Source organism: Gymnodraco acuticeps, unplaced genomic scaffold, assembly GCF_902827175.1.
Source record: "Gymnodraco acuticeps unplaced genomic scaffold, fGymAcu1.1, whole genome shotgun sequence".
In the NCBI taxonomy this organism is placed as follows: domain Eukaryota; kingdom Metazoa; phylum Chordata; class Actinopteri; order Perciformes; family Bathydraconidae; genus Gymnodraco; species Gymnodraco acuticeps.
This window is the reverse complement of record NW_022990559.1, coordinates 1,100,179-1,119,594: the sequence shown is the minus strand read 5'-3', so window position 1 is coordinate 1,119,594 and position 19,416 is coordinate 1,100,179. Positions and strand designations below refer to the sequence as shown.

At 39.0% G+C, this 19,416-nt stretch overlaps 1 protein-coding gene across 1 annotated transcript; it reads right to left on the bottom strand.

Annotated features, from left to right (window-relative positions):
- Positions 1 to 12,602: 12,602 nt before the first annotated feature.
- Positions 12,603 to 19,274, bottom strand: tmem144b (transmembrane protein 144b). The gene is made up of 12 exons (XM_034227642.1): positions 19,072 to 19,274; positions 18,811 to 18,966; positions 18,573 to 18,695; positions 17,633 to 17,732; positions 17,320 to 17,400; positions 17,103 to 17,181; positions 16,841 to 16,920; positions 16,135 to 16,253; positions 15,691 to 15,810; positions 14,325 to 14,422; positions 13,484 to 13,537; positions 12,603 to 13,278 (listed from the first exon to the last, which is right to left on the bottom strand). The coding sequence occupies exons 1-12, from the start codon at positions 19,154 to 19,156 to the stop codon at positions 13,195 to 13,197; spliced, it is 1,179 nt and encodes a 392-aa protein (XP_034083533.1). The 5' UTR covers positions 19,157 to 19,274; the 3' UTR covers positions 12,603 to 13,194.
- Between the last annotated feature and the right edge of the window lie 142 nt (positions 19,275 to 19,416).

Below are 19,416 nucleotides of genomic sequence, written 5' to 3'. Positions count from 1 at the left end.
GTTGGTCAATCCCCGACCCGTATTGCGCATGCGCAGATTTAAGATCCAGCAGAAATGATAACAAAGTAAAAGTCTGCTGCTTATTGTTCTACTAGGCCAAAATACAGTCAAAGAGTATGAGAGTGAGTGTGTTAATTAATATATTTGGCAGTTTGGAGTAAGTCTGTAGATTTGTTTGTGTGCGTGTGTTTCATGTATAGGCCTCTCACGATAATTAATTTTGTTGGATACATTTTCCCGGAAATTATTGCGATAAACGATAATATTGTCGGCACCGTTGCATGACCATTTTAGACCACTGACATAATGATAATATATAATAATATAATAATGATAATATATAATATATAATAATAATCCTTTCAAACTGCTAGTCACATCCTGATGTAAATGGCAATTTATCGAGTTCATTTTTATTTATCGTACGATAAGTCAATTAATTATGAACTATGAAACCTGATGTACTTTTATGATTCTGTTTTCTTCAAGGTCGTGTCTTCCTGGTCGAATGTACTTATTGTAAGTCGCTTTAGATAAAAGCATCAGCTAAATGCAATGTAATGGCTTATCGCGACAGGCCTATGCAAACAATAAAACAGTGGAAACAAACATGTGTTTGACTTTCATTAGTGAATGAAACTTTGTGCCCTTTATAGTCTGTATCCAATATTGTGTATTTGTATATATTGTATATATATCCTATATATATGCTAAGGTCCCGCTACTAATGATGGCAGTCATTTAGTGCGCATAGGCCTATGTGTAATTAAACCCATGATATCAAAATCTCACTCCAGCCAGGCACCCAAAGTTGGCAACCCTGATATAATAATAATTCAAGTTGGCTACATCCTTTCAAACTGCTAGTCACATCCTCATGTAAATGGCAATTTATGGAGGTCAGAAAAGTTATGGAGTTCATTTTTGTTTATCGTACGATAAGTCAATTAATTGCTTATCGCGATAGGCCTATGCACACAATAAAACAGTGGAAACAACAAATGTGTTTGACTTTCATTACTGAATGAAACTTTGTGCCTTTTATAGTCTGTGTCCAATATTGTGTATTTGTATATATTGTATATATATCATATGTATATGCTAAGGTCCCGCTACTGACACGATAGCAGTCATTTAGTGCGCATATGTGTAATTAAACCCATGATCTCAAAATCTCACTCCAGCCAGGTACCCAAAGTTGGCAACTCTGTTCAAGGTCCAATGTATTATTCCAACCAACAACATGGTAAACACATAGCACTCTGTATAATACAAAACATCGATTCTTGACATAAAACAACTACTAACAATGCACATACTGCAAACATATATCCAATTTAACACACAAAATGTCCTTCTTGGAGCTAAACTGCACCATCATAGCTAGCGGCGCTAGAATAGCTAACGGCGCTAGCAAAGCTAGCATACACAGCTACAACAATTACAGAACCCAGAAAAATCCTCCAAAAATACCCTCTAACAACTAACACGCCAACAGTGTGCTTTTCACATTAATATTACACACAGACAGTCTCCATATATAACATTTATCACGGATGAACTCAGGCAGCTATTCATGAACGGTAAGGCAAGCATATTATGCCTTTCTGAGACCAAATTGGACAATTCCATTACAGATTCAGAGATTGAAATTGAAGATTATCTTGTAGTGAGAAGGGACAGGAACGTGAATGGAGGTGGTGTCTGCATGTACATACATAAAGACACCAATTTCAAAAACCGTACTGACCTGCATCATGAAAATATTGAATCTGTGTGGGTTGAAATTATTTTTGACAATGCTAAATCTGTAATAGTCGGGACAATCTATAGACCACCGGAACAGAGTGACTTTTATGATACATTAGATGGGTGTTTGGCTGATGTGGGGGATGTAGAGACAATTATTATTGGAGACTGGAACACGGATATGCAACGTAAAGACACGTCCGTCTTCAAGTCCTTCAGTAGGATTTGTGATCTGCACGGCTTCAGCCAGCTAATCACCCAACCCACCCGGGTATGTGAAACAACACAAACTACCATTGATCTCATTCTGACCTCTGACAAGTCCAGGATCTCCAGTAAAGGGGTTATAGCATGCGGTTTAAGTGATCATTATATGATATTCTGTACCCGCAAAAAGCTAAAACAAAGGGCCGGCTGTCACAAAACAGTCATATCTAGAGACCTCAAAAACTACTCTAGCGAGGCCTTTAACCTAGAACTGGAGAGCCTGGACTGGTCAGATGAGCTCAGTGGTACACAAGTTGAAGAAACATGGCTTGGTTTCAAAAACAAATTCTCTGCAATACTCAATGATTTGGCCCCCCTAAGAACAACCAGGGTAAAAAATCGCGCTGAGCCGTGGATGCACTCCGGCATACTGACCGCCATGAAAACCAGAGACAAAAAATGCTCTGAGTTTCATAAAAGTCAGTCAATGCTTTCCAAAAGCACTAGCAGTGAACTCCAGGCCCACGTGACTGAACTCAAAATTGAAAGAAACAGACTAAGAAATGACGTAAGCTCCATGATCAAAACTGCCAAAAAGAATTTCATCAATGTCAAAACTGAGGAAAACAAAAATAAACCCTGTGAACTTTGGAAATTACTCAATAACCAGCTTGGCTGCAGTAAAAAACTCAAAACGAGATTTTCTAACTTAAACATAAAGACAGATAACAGACTCATCACAGACAAACTGGATGTGGCCAAGTACTTGAACATTTTTTTCACAAACATAGCCACAACTCTTGTAAATAAATTACCCTCCCACTCAGGGCTTTTTGGAGTAGATCACATCATGACCTACTACAAAAACCTAGGGGTACGCAAAGATGATTTCAGTCTAGCAAGGGTAACAACAGCAGAGGTACTCATTAAACTCAGCGCCCTCCAACCTAACAAGGCCACTGGCCACGACAATATCCCCTCCAAATTCCTCAGAGACACAGCAACCGCCATCTCACCAGTCATAGCTCACATAATTAACCTCTCCATAAAACAGGGAAAAGTACCCAAAGACTTCAAAATTGCAAGAGTAACCCCCCTGCACAAAAAGGGCAGCAAATTGGACCCAGGCAACTACCGCCCTGTTTCTATACTTACCTCCATCTCGAAAGTCATGGAAAAAATAGTATATGAACAGGTCGAAAAGTACCTCGCGGAAAAGAAACTAATCTATGAATTTCAATCTGGCTTTAGAACATCCCACTCCACTGACACATGCCTTCTTTATTTGAGCGACCACATCAAACAAGAGGTGGACGAGGGCAAGTACTGCAGCATGGTGATGCTGGACCTACAAAAGGCTTTCGACACTGTCAATCACCCCATTCTGATTGACAAGCTAAAAGCAATTGGTTTTGATAAACTATCGGTGAGCTGGATGCAATCCTACCTGGAGGGGAGAGAACAGATGGTGGAGGTAAACGGTACTCTGTCCCCCCCCCTCCCAGTGAGCTGTGGTGTTCCACAAGGAAGCATATTAGGTCCGTTACTGTTCCTAATTTATGTAAATGACATGTCATCAGCATGTGACTGCAACTTGTTCCTGTTCGCGGACGACTCAGCCCTGCTGGTCTCTGACAGGAACAGGTTGCAGGTTGAAAAAAACCCTCAGCTCCGAGCTCGGCAGAATCTGCACCTGGCTCGCCGATAATAAATTATCATTACACCTGGGTAAAACAGAGTCCATTCTCTTCGGTTCGAAACATAATCTCAGCAAATCCGACGACTTCTCAGTTGCAGTGGGCGACATTATTGTCACAAGTAAGAAGGAAATTACATACCTAGGATCTATTCAAACCTCTCCTGTGACAAAATGGCATCCAATGTAATAAAAAAAGTCAATCAAAGAACTAGATTCCTATACCGGATCTCCTCTCTGGTAAACAAAAACACCCTGAAAACTCTGGCAGGAGCACTCATTCAAGGGTACTATGACTATGCTTGCACGTCATGGTACCATAGCACTTCCAAGGCGCTAAAAATAAAACTTCAAACATCGCAAAATAAACTGGTCAGACTACTGCTTGACCTTTCATCTAGAACCCACCTCACCTCTGCCCACTTTGACAACCTAGGATGGCTTAGAGTAGACGACAGAGTACAGCTACTTGCAATGGGACTGGTCTACAAGATCCACTACACCTCTATGGTACCCATGTACATGTCAAAATTATTCCCAAAGGTCAAGGAATACCATGATCATAACACCAGAGGGAGCTCCACAAATCATGTGAAACCCAGATTTGGCACAAAAAAGGGGGAATACACGTTTCGCAATTATGCCACATCAAGGTGGAACGCTCTTCCCACAACTGTAAAGGAAAGTAAAACTATACTTACCTTCAAAACCTCTCTTAAAGAGCACCTTCGGGGGAGAGCATTGCAAAACTGGCCCCGGTAATGGTACAAATCTCAACCTGTCGTTCAATGGACAGCTTCCCCCCCCCCCCCATCTATGTATATACTCGCATTTTAGACTCTGTTACTAACTGTATATCTGTAGACTTGGTATGTCTTAAATGTCCGGTTAGGATGTATTAGAACGAAATATAAAATGAAAATTGTAAATAAGCAATCTGTATGTAAAAAACCACCTGTATGTAAATTGTAAATAAGCCATCTGTATGTCAAAGATGTCTTATATATCTTAAATGACATGATGAATTGGAAATGGGGGACCCTGATGTAAACAAGACGAAAGTCTTTCTCTGGTCTGCATCCCCTTAACAATTGTATGTTTTGAGCTGTACTGTACTGTAACCCAATATACAAGCTGTTAATACACTTTTCAATCAATCAATCAAACCTAATTTGGGCTCTGGATGAACGTTTATTGTGCCGAGTCACCCACCGTACTCGGCCCCTTCAACTAATCATCGCTAACGGCCACACTGAATCCCTGAGTTTTCATCTTTCATCTTGTTTCATTGTTGGTGTATAGCTGCTGCCTGACTATGCTCAATGAAAGGCAGGTTTTCCTATAAAAACAATCTCTATGCAGATGACACATTTGTTATCCTAAATATCTTGATCTCCTCTTTTCGAGGTTACATTGTTCTGTTGTCTTTAATAGTACACCTAGGTAATCAACATATTATCGACATTTACTTTCTCTTATAGTTTGCTACTCAGATTGGGTTACTGATTAAAAATGTTTTACGTGAAACTATTGTAATGGATGTAGGAAAAGTCAGGGTCACCAGTGTAGTGCCGTGAAAAGAGAGTCGGAGGCGGTGTATTAAGAATGGAGTTCCAATCTTTATTATCCATTACTATCAGAGAGGTTAACACATGCACTGCTCTGCCTGATGAGCTAGCAGGAATGGCAGCTAAAGCTACAGGTGTTCCCCACTAAAGGGTCCGTGTGGCAACACAATAAGCAAGGTGAATTATGTCCAATAACGTGTCACCACACGGAATACATTTTTAAAGTAACCCTCCCAACTCTGTTAACAAGAGAAGACAACACAAGCATACAACCTCTGGATAGAGAAACTGGATAATATGGGAAAATGGACTGAGGACAAGAAATACCAGGACTTACCATTATTACCATGACCATTATTAATGAGTCCTTCAACTACAACTGCAGACCTTTTGGACTAAGGGGCCTGATTTAAAGTTAGTCTTCTGTTAAGAGCCTCTGCAGGAGCTCACTAAGTTGGTGGTGTTATCAGAGAAATGAAGGAAAGAGTATGAAATGAGGGGGGAGAAATTGATCTGATAACCATTTTAATGAAACTCTCGGTGCAATTTCCACTGAGACACCCTCAGCAGTGGATTCAGCAACAGCTTGAAGTCCTGTGGTGACGAGAAGAAAAAAATGAAAGAGAAATAAATGAGGGAGAACAAAGCTGCGCCACAAGGGTGAAATGAACTGCTTGTGATATGTATACTAAAAGGGCTGTAAATGCACTGAACACATAATATAGTGACTATTTTAAGCTTGCAGGTATGACTAGGGCAGGACATGTGTTGTTTAATTGAGATTCTGAAAGCATCAGCACAACTGTAATTGCATTCAAGCTTGCTCACCTTAGAAAAGAACATTTGCAGGCTCACTGTGATGAGTTATTTGCTCAGTGAGGCACAAGACTGGCCCTGCATGCCAGATGAGTTTCACATTGAAAAAACAACAAATAAATAAATAAATATATACCTTATACTCAGGGTATTACAGCTGACAAATCTGAGTTTTGGAAATCGATCAAATTAAGAAGGTGGTGAAGTAAGGCATGATGAAAAAATGGATATAGCAGTTGAAAATGGAAATCTTGGCAGTCTTTATATTGAAGTAAATATGCTGCTGTACTCCACTCTGTGCTGAAATGATCATTAACCAGAAAATGTTGTGAACATATTTCTTAATTACTACCAATAATCTCTGGGTTAAGAAAATTGATAAAAAAGGCTTAGAGTAGAGAGCAATGAATCAGAGATTGCGTGTCCTGTTTGAATCAAGGTTACGTACAAGATGAAACAATTTGTTAACATTTCTAAAATGTCACTGTTTATCTCATTTTACTTTATTTTGATGCATTGCAGCAACATCAATCAAAGCTTATTTTTACTTCAAATGCTCACCATAAGAAATAACATTAAAAAACTACGATGAAAATCGAATTTTGTCCAAAGAGAATGTGTTTTTATCACTGAATAGTTTTATGACGAAGGGCAAAAGTGATTGCACCCAAAATGTAACATTGAAATGTCAAATGTCAAACTTAATATTGGAATTGTGGCTGAGGCATAAAGTCTTCTTGTCTCATAACACTTTTGAAAAGTTAGTTTCTTTAATAAGTTCATATTAAATAGAAATGGAGATGGACCCTTAACATTCAACAACACTGTGGTTGTCTTCCTTTTCCACAGTGGAAGCACAGTCCTTCAATAACCCCACTCACCTTGAAATATCTACTGTAGCTTGCTGTCATATATGCGGATGTCTTTTTGTTTTTGGTCGTGTCCCTCATGTGTTTTGGGCTAAAACATAAAAAATCTAGCTAAGGGAAACAGATAAATTCATGATCAGCGCTTTGGCTCAGAAGAAACCATCAACATATTCAGACCCTGGTGGTGTCACAGACTTTTACACAACATTTCATTGTGTTAGATGAACTATTAATAATGGGAGCTTAATTTGTAATACGCCTTCTGCCTATAATTACTTCAGAGCACAGTCATAAAAAGGCAAGTTAAAGTTATGTGAATGAAAATCCCTTTAAAATCACACGGCTATTCTTTTTATTTCGATTGCATGAGACGAGTCTTTCATGTTAATAAACGCGGATGCTTTCATCTTTCAAAAACACTTCCTTTTGTTCAAACCTTTGTACAGGTGCAGCTTTAATCTGCATATGAAGACATTTTGTTGACTGGAGAGAGGTTTACATGGAGAATGAGAGAAAGAAAAGATAACATTTGAAAATATGAAAAATGTATTCGTAGCTCAGTTTTTCATGCAGTAAAATGCCATGGTTGATTTAGGTCATATGATAATCTGAACTTGACATTTCATCGAATACCGAGCACGAGCAGTAATCCATTTCATAGACAGACGTGAAATCATCACCCTGAACATGTTGCGAATGTGAGGAACAAATTAGCTATGAGCTGACCATGACGGATAGTTCATATTAAAAATGTTCTTGTATACTGTGTTGAATTCTCCAATGCATTACATTACATGATACTTGTTAGACGCTTTTATCCAAAGGCGATTTACATACTCAATACTGTGAATCCCCACATGAGCAATTTGGGGTGAAGTGTCTTGCCCAGGGACACAACGACATGCTGACTGCAGTGGGGTTTGAACCTGTGACCCCCCTGATCCGAACACCTACACACAACCCACTGCACCACGCCCACGCACAACCCACTGTGCCACACGCCTCCCACATGTATTATTGACTTTACTGGGAAACTGATCCTAGCATCCTTATTATTTATTCAAGTCATGGTTACAGCTGCTGCATCCTCCACTCTCCTTTCTCCTCATTCACCTCTACTATTATTCCACACCTGTCCACCAGCTATCACTATTTAGGGTGTCACTTCAGCCCATTACCTGACCCTGTCCTCTGTCAAACCAGCTTCTCCTATTTCTCTCTAGTTTTTGTGTGTACTATATATATAAAGAAGTGAGCTGTCAATCACTCTGTTTCCTGTTTGCACCTCGTCTGGTCACCTTCACCCTGTCTTTCGAATACCAGCTCTCCTCTGGGTTTTATTTGACTGTCAACCCAATGTGTAGTCTACATTGATTGTCTTTTCTATAATCAAGACTATTCTTACCACCCTGTTTTGCTGTGATCCAATCTTACAACTTAAAGAGGACAAATACTTTTTAAGGTTCATATGTTTATTTAGTGCCTCTACTGTGACATGTTTGCTTGCTTTAATAATGTTCAAAAAGCTCTTTATTTTTGCTGCAGCACTTCTTGTCACACTGTCTGAAACCAGAGCCCAGTCTGCTCTGATTGGTTTGCTTGCAGTATTTTTTGTCATTAGTCAACCTCCTAGAGCCCCTTTTATATTTTATATTGTTGGATCGATTCAGTTGTCTTGTGTCTTATCTGTCAGAGAGAAACCATTATTAATTTTAATTGTATTTGTATTATCATACATTTTACCTCCTTGTGTCTATTAACCTAATACAATGTTATATTTTGCTGCATGTACCTGTAAAGTTCTTAACAAATAATTTCTTGTTGTTTATTTTTAACTTGTGATGTGTCCTTTTGTAAAGCACTTTGAGCTGCATGTGTTGTATGAAAAGTGCTATATAAATAAAGCTTTATTATTGTAATTATTACCCTATCACATACAATACATTTCAGCGATAGCCAATAGAAGAGCAAATGTTGCACAGTGATGTCATCATGTTAGGGAAGTAATCAAAGGAGTCCAATGGAGGCGTATTACGCAGAAGGGAAGAGTGTGTGGGAGAGAAACTCCTTCTGGAGGGAACACAGGGATGTTTGCCTTTGCAGACCATTTACATGCACAGAAACCCACTACAGGAAGTGCAAATCAAAACAGGGCCCCTTCAAACAAGAATGTGCATAGCTTATAGTTTACTGGAAAACATATCTCAAACATCAAATCATTTTGCTAAAAGCATTTAGACTCCAGTTTATTTGTGCAAAGAATGATACAAATATGATTAGATGATGCCCCTGGTTCAGGCAGTCTTATATTCATGCTTCATGCCAACCTGTGATTTCAACAGTGGCTTAATGATATGTCATTTTGTAGATTCCAGAAGACAGAACATAAACAGGTTTTGAGCTCAGGTTTCTTCTAAGACTGCATCATTGAACTGTTTGTTGTACTTCTGCTGTGATGGTAGACATGATGGATGCACAACAATAAGATCAGGTTATGCCTTCCAATCGTAATATTGCACTTTGTGAATGAGTAATAACCATATCAGTCACAACCGGAGCAAAGCTTTGGACCATTTGGTTGACAAATGCAATGCCAAGATAATGACTCTAAGGGGAACATGCACTCAAACTAGTATAAACTACCTAAAAGCAAGATATACAGATAATACTGAAGAGACACAATTAATCACGTTAAGACAGGAAGAATGCTTTGTTAATAGTTCAACATTTTCCGATGTACTGTGTGTTTAATTCACCTTTTGATGAGAATTAGTAGGAAAAACAACCAGCCATATAATGATCAAGTGCAAGGGTGAAGCATGGGCCTAATAAGAGTCTATTTACATTACATTACATTGCATTTAGCTGACGCTTTTATCCAAAGCGACTTACAATAAGTGCATTCGACCAACAAAATACAAACTAGAAGAAGACAGAATCATATAAGTACATCAGGTTTCAAAGAGCTAAAACATTTCAAGTGCTGCTCAACTGGCTTTAGATAAGCCAGTCCTTTATTAGTATATAAGTGCTTTGTTAATAGTTCTATCGCTCAATATTTCCTTTTGAAACATCCAAACCACAGGGAAAATACACAAATTATGTTATCCTTTGGTTAACATTGCAATACTGATGTCAAAACAAGCTGGAAAATGATTTTGATAGAGTAACAGCTTTCAGTGGCGGCAGTAACATGGTATGGGGCTATATCTCCATCACTGGCAAAACAAGGCTTTTCACCATTGAAAGCCATCTAAATGCTAAATAAATAACTTTACGAGATCTCACAGCCAGTGGCGATTCTATATCTCCACAATCTGGGAGCCATCTCCATTCTCCAAGATGACAATGCCTGCCCTACAGAGATGAGGTTATCACAGCCTATACCTTCACAATGTGGGAGAAGAGAGAATGGAATAGCCTGGGTACCGCCCAGATCTCAACCCAAACACCACCTCTGGGATCAGTTCTCCTTAAATATGATCAAAGCAGTTGGATTCAAAACATCAAAGCCAATATAGCTGTTTGTTCTAGCTGGACAGTCTTTTACTATGCAATGCCTGATTTAGAAACATCTGGTGTGTGTTGCATCACGCTTACAAAAACTGCACACTCAATTGTGCATGTATAAATTAAGTTGCCCAAACAAGCTGACAAAAGATTTCACTGACATTGTGTGTAAGCAAGATTTACATAACTACATTAAAGGGATGGGATTCTCTCTGTGTTAATCCTGTTTGAGAGGATAACTTCATTATGATAAATGTTCGTTTTTAACCTAAAGCTCTTTACTCAAAAGTCCCTGAGCATGACAAACCGTGCTCTAGTTTCAACGGAGATCTGTTTCAATTCTATGCCTCAGTCTCAAAAGACGGAGCTGAATTTAGCTCCAAATCTGAACGCACCACAGGTGATCATCAACTATCACTCACGATTTCCTGTCCTACATTTTTTTAAATAAATATCTGTTGGCGTGACGAGAGGATACAAAGTTGGATTTAACATTTAAGAATCCAATTTGATGCTTCATGTTGTGGCCTTTCGTTTCATGAGCACCTTTTAATCATAATCTAAATCAGAAAGTCCATTTTTAAATTACATTACATGATACTTGTTAGACGCTTTTATCCAAAGCGATTTACATACTCAATACTGTGGACAATCCCCACAGGAGCAATTTGGGGTGAAGTGTCTTGCCCAGGGACACAACGACATGCTGACTGCAGTGGGGTTTGAACCTGTGCTCCCCTGATCTGAACACCAAAGCACTATTCCACTGCGCCACACACCTCCCTGAATTACAGTCTGCTCACAACCTCTCCATGGGTCCATTTGGATTCTGGATTAAATTTGATGAACGCAACTGAAGATTACAGCGCAAAGTCATTATCAGCAGTTCTGCAGAAATTAAACTCTTCACATACAGGTGCTATGCATCCCGACAGCTCACATCCTCGTGTTCGTTAAAAATAAAGTGGATTTGAGGGGCTGTTGCAATCAGTTAGCGTTTGAATAGCCTAGCCGAGTTCCCAACACAGCTGTCTGCCAACTTTAACATAGGTGCTGTGTGGGAACCGACATGGCTCCAGCCAGACTGGATATTACATCTAATTAACATGAGCGATTGAACTCAGTGCCTCAAAGTAATGGTTTAGAAATGGAAAACTGTAATACCTCTGATGATCCAATGTTCCACAACTGCTTTCAGGAAACCCGCAGCAACAATTTCAAGGTAGCACTGCGTACTTTGTCATGCTTAACTTTGAATTCTTCATGTTAAAAACAAACAAAGATAACTGAATTTAGGCAAAGCTGAACTTGTTGAGCAACCAATAAGCTCCTCAAAGTGTATAGAAAAATTACAAGAGAATGAGAGACTTGAACTTTAGGTTGTTCCAGCTAAATGTCACTTTCTTTTGTGATATTGTTTCTGGCATATGCGGGCAACCCATGTTATCTCACATTTCTAAGATGTCTTCTCTCGTTACCTTTACCTGTCTACTGAAGCATGAATGCCAACATTTTCTTTCAAAATAGTTCACTTCCTCAGAAATGCTGTGGGAATCTGAGGATATGGTGCAAAGTAGTTCAACTCAGTTCTCCAGTCTCACTTTAAAGACCCCATGCATAAGAATTTTTTTTTTGTGTTGGTGTTTTCCCAAAATATGAAGGCTTAAAACTAAATGCAGCAGCCAGCGGCAAGGACCAGGATAAATACAAACAGTGGGGATTCCCGTTTCTTATTTTACAAGCAAAACTGTTGATTTCCATAAAAGAAAAACTAATTGTGTCTATTTGAGAGTTCCTTGTCCGATTCGAGGGTCTAAGAAAAGAGGGTGTAGTATTCAGTACAAACTGTAAAGCCCCCTGAGACTAATGTACCATTTTTATATTGGGCTATTAGATAAACATGGACACAATCATTTGATGCAGCTTGTGAGTTTCAGTGAAGATGCGTTTCACACAAATTGAAATGACATTACTTTATCCATAGAGTAAAACTTGTATGAATGGAATTCTTCCAACATTTTTTTTAGATCAATGTGTCATTTTTGTGCCCGATAGTTTGTGGCATTTGCAACTCAAATAACAATTACATTTTGAGGTTATTGCTGCACAAACACAAGGAAATCAGTCAAATAATAAGGGCTCCAGCAGCAATCTTTACTGTTTGAGAGTTGTATTTTTATTTGCATATTTGTAACATCTACTCACATTTGATTGACATAGTTTAAGATCAGTAAGACATTCTCCTTCTTGATTTCATTAACCCCATATCATTATTCAGAGAGGACTCATGTAAAATGTGTGTTATCAACTATATTCTCCCCGGTGCACGATACAAATTAATCAAGAGCACACTGCTTTCATGTCACAACACTGCACACACACACCGAGCTCCATGGGGAGTAGATGGGCATGAGGCCATGAGCTGTGGAGAACCACTGGTGTGGACAGAAACATAAAAGACTGCCTATAAAAAAGGGATATTTTTAAGCGCAACACACAGTGATGTCATTATCCAAGATGTTTTAATAGCATGATTTGTGAAGTAAAAGTTTGACAGTATACTCCTCTTTTAACAGCCATGAGGGCATTTCTGTATAGGAAGCTTTCACCAAATGTTAGCTAGGAGAATTCAAAAAGGACCATTTCCATGTTTTTTTCTAAAGACAGCTTTACAGTCATTTAATGGGATTTCAAGGGGTTTTATAAAACCAAGCACATTGTTTGTGATGAATGAATTTGGCCTTTTCTTGATGTTTTTACACGACGGTCTTCCGCTTTATTAGATCTTTGAGATGGCGGACAGCACGGAGCCGGTCAGCACGACAACGGACGCCAAGGAGAAGATTAAACAGTTGCTTAAACCCTGAGAGGAAAAATCACATGGAGGGCTTTACTCAAAATGTAGGGTTAGGGTGTTTTCCTTGATTTCAAATATTGAAGAAAATACTGAAAGTTGAAAAGCTGTTAACCTTCATCTGGAGGAAGTCATGTTCTCCTTGTTAAACTATGTAGTATACTCATACAAGGAGGAATGTAAGATTTACAACCAGATTGATGATAATCCTTACCCTAATCTCTTTGAACACCAAGGATCCCCACAGAGCCGCAACCAGACCGTATCCCTGCAGAGTAAACAAAGCACAAATTAAAGATTCAAATCATTTACTTTTAATATTTTTGAAGATCTCATAAATCAAAGGTTTTTAAAAGTATGCCAACAAGTGTAATTGCCTGAGCAAGCAATAATGTCAACATAACAGTAAGGGGGAATACGCAATGCAGGAGCTCATTATGCCACCAGAACAAACAGCAGGTTCTTCCATCTAACATTAAGTCTGGCTAAATTGCTCCGAGAGAAACTGACTGGTTATTAACATAACCCGTCAACTTTTGCTAAGGTCATCATTTCAAAACCATCCCCTTTCTTAATGAAACTCGTATTAAAAGCCAATTTCTACTGTTCAAGTTGGCAAGTCAAAATAAAGTGTATGGATTTCATGGCATTTAACAAGTGGTCATGATCTTCTGGGAAATTAACTTTTCCTTTTAAAATTCTGCACACTTCATAAGTATTTTTGCCAACGCACCACAGGGGCCATATCCCAATCAGAGACAGACATCTCAGAAATCTAAAAATATATAAACCATGCTCGGCTAGATAACGGCAATTAGATGCATCCATTTGTCATGCAGGTCTGCAGCTGGAGAGTTTAATGAATTTCAGACTATAGAAGGATTCTGACACGTCAAACTTAACTGAAACATCCGCAAGACTGATGTAAATTGTTCAAGTGTTTTTCCTTTCCATCATTGACAGAGATAATTGAAGACTCACTCTTCTACGTCAAGGCAAACGGACAGTATTTCAATTAACCAGCCCATTCAGCTGTCAGGACATGGCGTACTTACGGCGGTGACAATAGGATAGGTAACGACAGCACTCAGGTAGGTATTGGCCAGGAACCAGCAGTATGTGGCCGATGCCCACATCAATCCAGAGAAAATACCTGAAGAGCAGACGGAGACAAGAGTGTACTTTTGTCACACTGACTCGGATACACTACGCAGGTTCTACATTTTGGCATTGAATAACTTTTGCACAGAATTAAAAGCAACATTATGCAATGTTCTGTATTTTCTTCGTCAGTTGCAGAGGTGAATTCTTCATTATTATTTGAATACAGTTTTCTGTCCGTCAGAAAAGTAGTCAAGGCAAAGCAGCCCAAGGACATCACAAGGGAACACAGTCAGTTTCCTCCATCATATATTATCCAGTTTCATCAAAATCATCCCAGCGCCAAAAAGCCTTGTGCATCATCCCAGGAGATCATACAACCCCTACACCAATGTGACAGTGCAAGAGTTTGGTGTGCAGAGAGGCAATTACAGAGGCTAGTCTTCATGAATTTGGACTTGAGAATATGTTTTTTTTTTTTTAACATTTCATACAACTTGTTTTTAAGTTGTGCTTGACAAGCAAACCGCATAATCTGTCAAAATGTCAAGCAATATTATTTTATATTTCCTTGTTAATCACTTGCATAGATTCTCTTATCAATCATATCTGTCTGCAAAACCTAGTTTTATTAGTAATTGCCTTTTAATTGAAACAAGAACAAGACAGTATGTTTTCTTGGAAACTGTAGAATGAATAAATACTCTCACTGCACAGGCAGACCTTTGTTTTTCAAGATATTTACTCAAGTTAGAGATAAAATGTACTCATGGTTGGCAGGATATTATTTGTAGTTTTCTATTGGATCCTATTAGTTTGAAACTACTAGTATGATAGACACTTTGGGGTTATCAAAGCCTACTTTAGCTTAAAAAGGGTGTACAACAACTTTTTATTTTTAAATCTACAACAAGCCCATTTCAGGATTTGTATACATTTCTTTTTAATCTCACATGAAAAATATCTGGTGAGAAATCACCCATTTTGCTCATTTTACACGAACGTCCTGCTGTTATTGGCTTCATTATTTGAGTTAACTGTACAGTGTTTTGCTTGTTCTGTACCGTTATTTGTATTCATTGTATGTTAACTGAAATATGTCACTTTGTCAGGAATCTTAGGTTTACCCAATGAAAGGAAAAGGGGTCTCTAGGATAAAGGTATGGGAACCACTGATTAAAACACACGGAATATCATCAATGCCTTTAGGTTATGCATAAAACATATCAATAAGAGCAAAAACTAAAATGCCATGATCCTAGGTTTACAGCAGTTGCAACATTGGTTATGCCACGAAACACCCGAGTGATAAAGAGTTACCTGGTAGGATGACTCTGGAGTAGACTCTGGGCCTGTTTTTCATGGCAATACAGTAGATGGCAAAGTACACGGTGCTTGTAGCAAGAATACCAGAGCACACCGAGTGAATATAGTCGAGGTCTGTTGAGAAGACAAGAATTGACAGTTACATTATTCCCTTTTCTTCCCTGTAGGTTTGCAATGAAGACATCAATTGTCCCATGCTTTAAGAGGTGAGTCAGTAGAACCAATATCAAAGTTAGAGCCACTTTAAAAGAAGCACAAAAAAGGGAAGGCGTACCATCGCAGTGACTCTCAGGAAGCTGGATATTAAACCTGGTACGCTGGAGGATCAGGTGTTATTTATAGGATAACGGTGTGATACGGTCTTAAACCCCAGAAGACATTGTAATCTTTGTAAAAAAAGGTAAAAGTGAAGGCTGGTATCAAACACTGAACCCCTACCATAGTCACTGGCTCCGTAGAACATGCTGTCTCGGAATGATGAATGGCTCTTAATGTAGAGGACGGGCGAATAGACGGAGCCGTACAGCAGGCCCGACACAACAGCAAGCAGGTAGCCTCTAAAGAAGAGTGACACTCAGAAACTGCACGGATTTCAAACCTCCACTGAAACATGTTTTTTTTTTCTTTAATAAAGCAGACCATTTCATAAAACAGACACATAACATGGCCTTTTAAAAAATATATTTCAAAGTGGATACATCATTTCTAGTGTCTATCGCCAATTGTTTTTGCATTTTACAATGTTCTGCCGTTTGCATTGAGTTTTTAAGTCCCCCTGGCTTGTCGTTTTATTTTGCTGCAACCCACCCACTTTGATTTAAGTGATGTATTAATAGTGAAATTGTGTGGGTCATGACTGAATAAAAAGGTGTACTTAAAAAATGTTGCCTGGAAAATAAATGCTTGCCAAGAGACACATCATGTTACATTTAACACCAAGCCTCCCAGCAGCTGTACACATAATACATAAGTCCTCTAGTGAAAGCCTGGGGCTTAGTTTAAAAATATATTTGTTTCTTCCTAAAGGAGCATTTATAGTTATAATGTAATCAATGTTTCATAAAATGTCCCTTGCTTCTGCTTTTAGCTGGCAAGAACAATATGTGTGCACACAGCTCACTGACTGATAAGGATTTGAGCTCACACGAAACGCCTGGTCTTCAATCCGATGATGTCTATCCAGAAGTCGGAGGAACTCGGACAATAGCTGCTCGAATTTATTCTCTGTAGAGGGTGAAAGCATCCTTATATTAAGGCATGGTTCAAAACACAAAGCATGTCAAAGTCATCACAGCATGGATGGAGTGTCCTTCAGATTCTTGAACTTGGTTCCAGTTTGATTTCAGAAATGATTTTTTTTTTTAGATAAGGCGAGGATAACAATAAAATCAAATCAATGCCCTTACCCTCTCAAGAAGTAATGGGATTGATTCAGAGATTGGATGCAGTTCCACATTTGTTTTCACACAGAAAAAGATAAGGCCACTGTATCAAATCAAAAGAAGTCACATCAGTCATCCAAAACATAACTCAATATAAGACAGTGGTGTATTTTGTTCCGTTTGCAGCTATAGAATTACTAAACTGGCAGGAAGGTGGGATACTTTCACATTTGAAGTTTACCTTAGAAGACACATCCCTGCTCCACAATAGTTTAATATTGGCCTGGAAACCTCCTCTGCAGTAATCCCAAACAAGCCAAACCTGTGAAGAAAAGTCATTTTGATGTTCACTTTCTTCTGACCAAACTGTCAATTTAAAAAGTCCCCTGCGGTGAAATCGATATAACCGGAACCAGCCACTGTCTTCAAACATTTATTTTCCCAGAATGCCCTTCTAATATAAAGTTAACTTCATCTAGAAAATAAAAAAGGAGTCAACAAAAGGAAGGAAATTCATTTCCCATTCCGAGTGGAGGAACATAACTCTGACTCACCGTGAAGTTCCCCAGCCCATCAACAAACTACAAGAGCCCCAAATCAGAGTCCCCAGGCCGAGGCCAATCGTTTTCACAATTGGAACAACCATTATATTGCCTGTGGATGGGAAAAAAAGTAAGCATCATGCAAGCCACGTACAGGTAGTATCCCTCTTTGTGAAGCTTGTGACACATGTCAACGTCATCAATAAAGTCAACAGAGGAGAATGCAGTGCAAAAGGTTTTAGGCAATCCAAACTTGGAATACATTGGAATATTTGTTTTTAAGTTTTATGCACAACTGAATGGAATGTTTGATCGGCAAAAGGCCAAATAAAATGCTATGGAATTCATTTGCAAGGCTGTATTTTTAAGCCAGATGTACAGGGCGCAGCTCAGGAACTTAGCCTGGAAACCAAAGGGTCGCCGGTTCAAGTCCCGATCTGGCCAAATAGATGGAGGGTTGACTGGTAGCTGGAGAAGAGCCATTTCACTGATGGGCACCGCCAAGTTGTCCTTGAACAAGGCACCATACCCCTGACTACTTTTGGGCGCCAGCCCCGTCGCTCTGCTCTATATACCTCTTCATTAATGCATTTCTATTGGTCCTGTTAGTGCGAGAGTGTGTGTGTGTGTGTGTGTGTGTGTGCGTGCTCATTTCCAGCTGTATGTCTGTAATATTAAAATAACACTAGAGTAAAGAACTGCATTTCCCCTTGAGGATAACAAAAAAAAAAAGGAGATCTTAACCGCTCCCCATACAACCAAAGAACTTGGGTCTATCTGGCCCTTAAAGTTTGTCATCCCTCACAGCAACAGATTCAATGTCAGCATTTTAAATTGGACTTGTGAAATAAGATGGTCCGTTTCTACATTCATCCACACTTGAAGGTGACTTGCTCCAGTGATACAAATGCATTCAATCTCATGAAAAACGTGACAAATAATTTGCTTTTACCTGTAGCCCAGAGGACACCTCCAAGCATTGCAAAAGGATGGAATTTGGGCGAGCCAAGCATTATGTCTCCAACCAAGGTTACAGCCCATAGTGCTGCACTGTATACCCAATGAAAGAACATACCTGTAAACAAAATACTTGTCATATAGGCATGCAAAAAAACGCTTTTTGATTTTACTAGAAAAAGTCCTTCTCCATACGGAAATATTTAAAAGAAAAGCAAGAACTGTATGCTTACCATCTCCAGTCTCTACTCTTTTAAGAGGAACATAGGTGCTTCCATACAACAGCACAGCAACCGCATTTGCAGCTAATCCATAGGAAAAATAAGTCATATTGGTAATTTTAACCGTTCCCAAGCTGCCTGCTGTTGCATTTTCACCACCTTCCGTATCTGGAACAAGTTTAAAGCAAAGCAAAAGACCAAATATTTTTGATTACAGACAACATGCCATCCTCAGGCTCCTTAATAACATTAAATCACAAACAATTCACTCACCTTGGTCAGCATCATTTTCCGTACTGTTCACCATCAACAATGCGGTAAAAAATATAAGCAAATGGGGGAGTTTTGATTCAAGCATGTTAAAAGTAACAGTTGTTTTCTGTCGTGTTAAACAGCAAGAGACTGTGTGTGTGTGTCTGTGTCTGTGTGTGTCTGTGCAGTGAGTAGTAAAGCTCAGCCAGGTGCTGCCAATTACCCAATCACTCACTCTAACTCACAGGCTGAAATGGATCCATTCAAACCTTTATTTAACGAGATTGGTCCCATTGAGATCATAGATCTCTTTTTCAAGGGAGACCACATGACCACAGGGAGTTAATTACTGCAGGACCGGTGGTG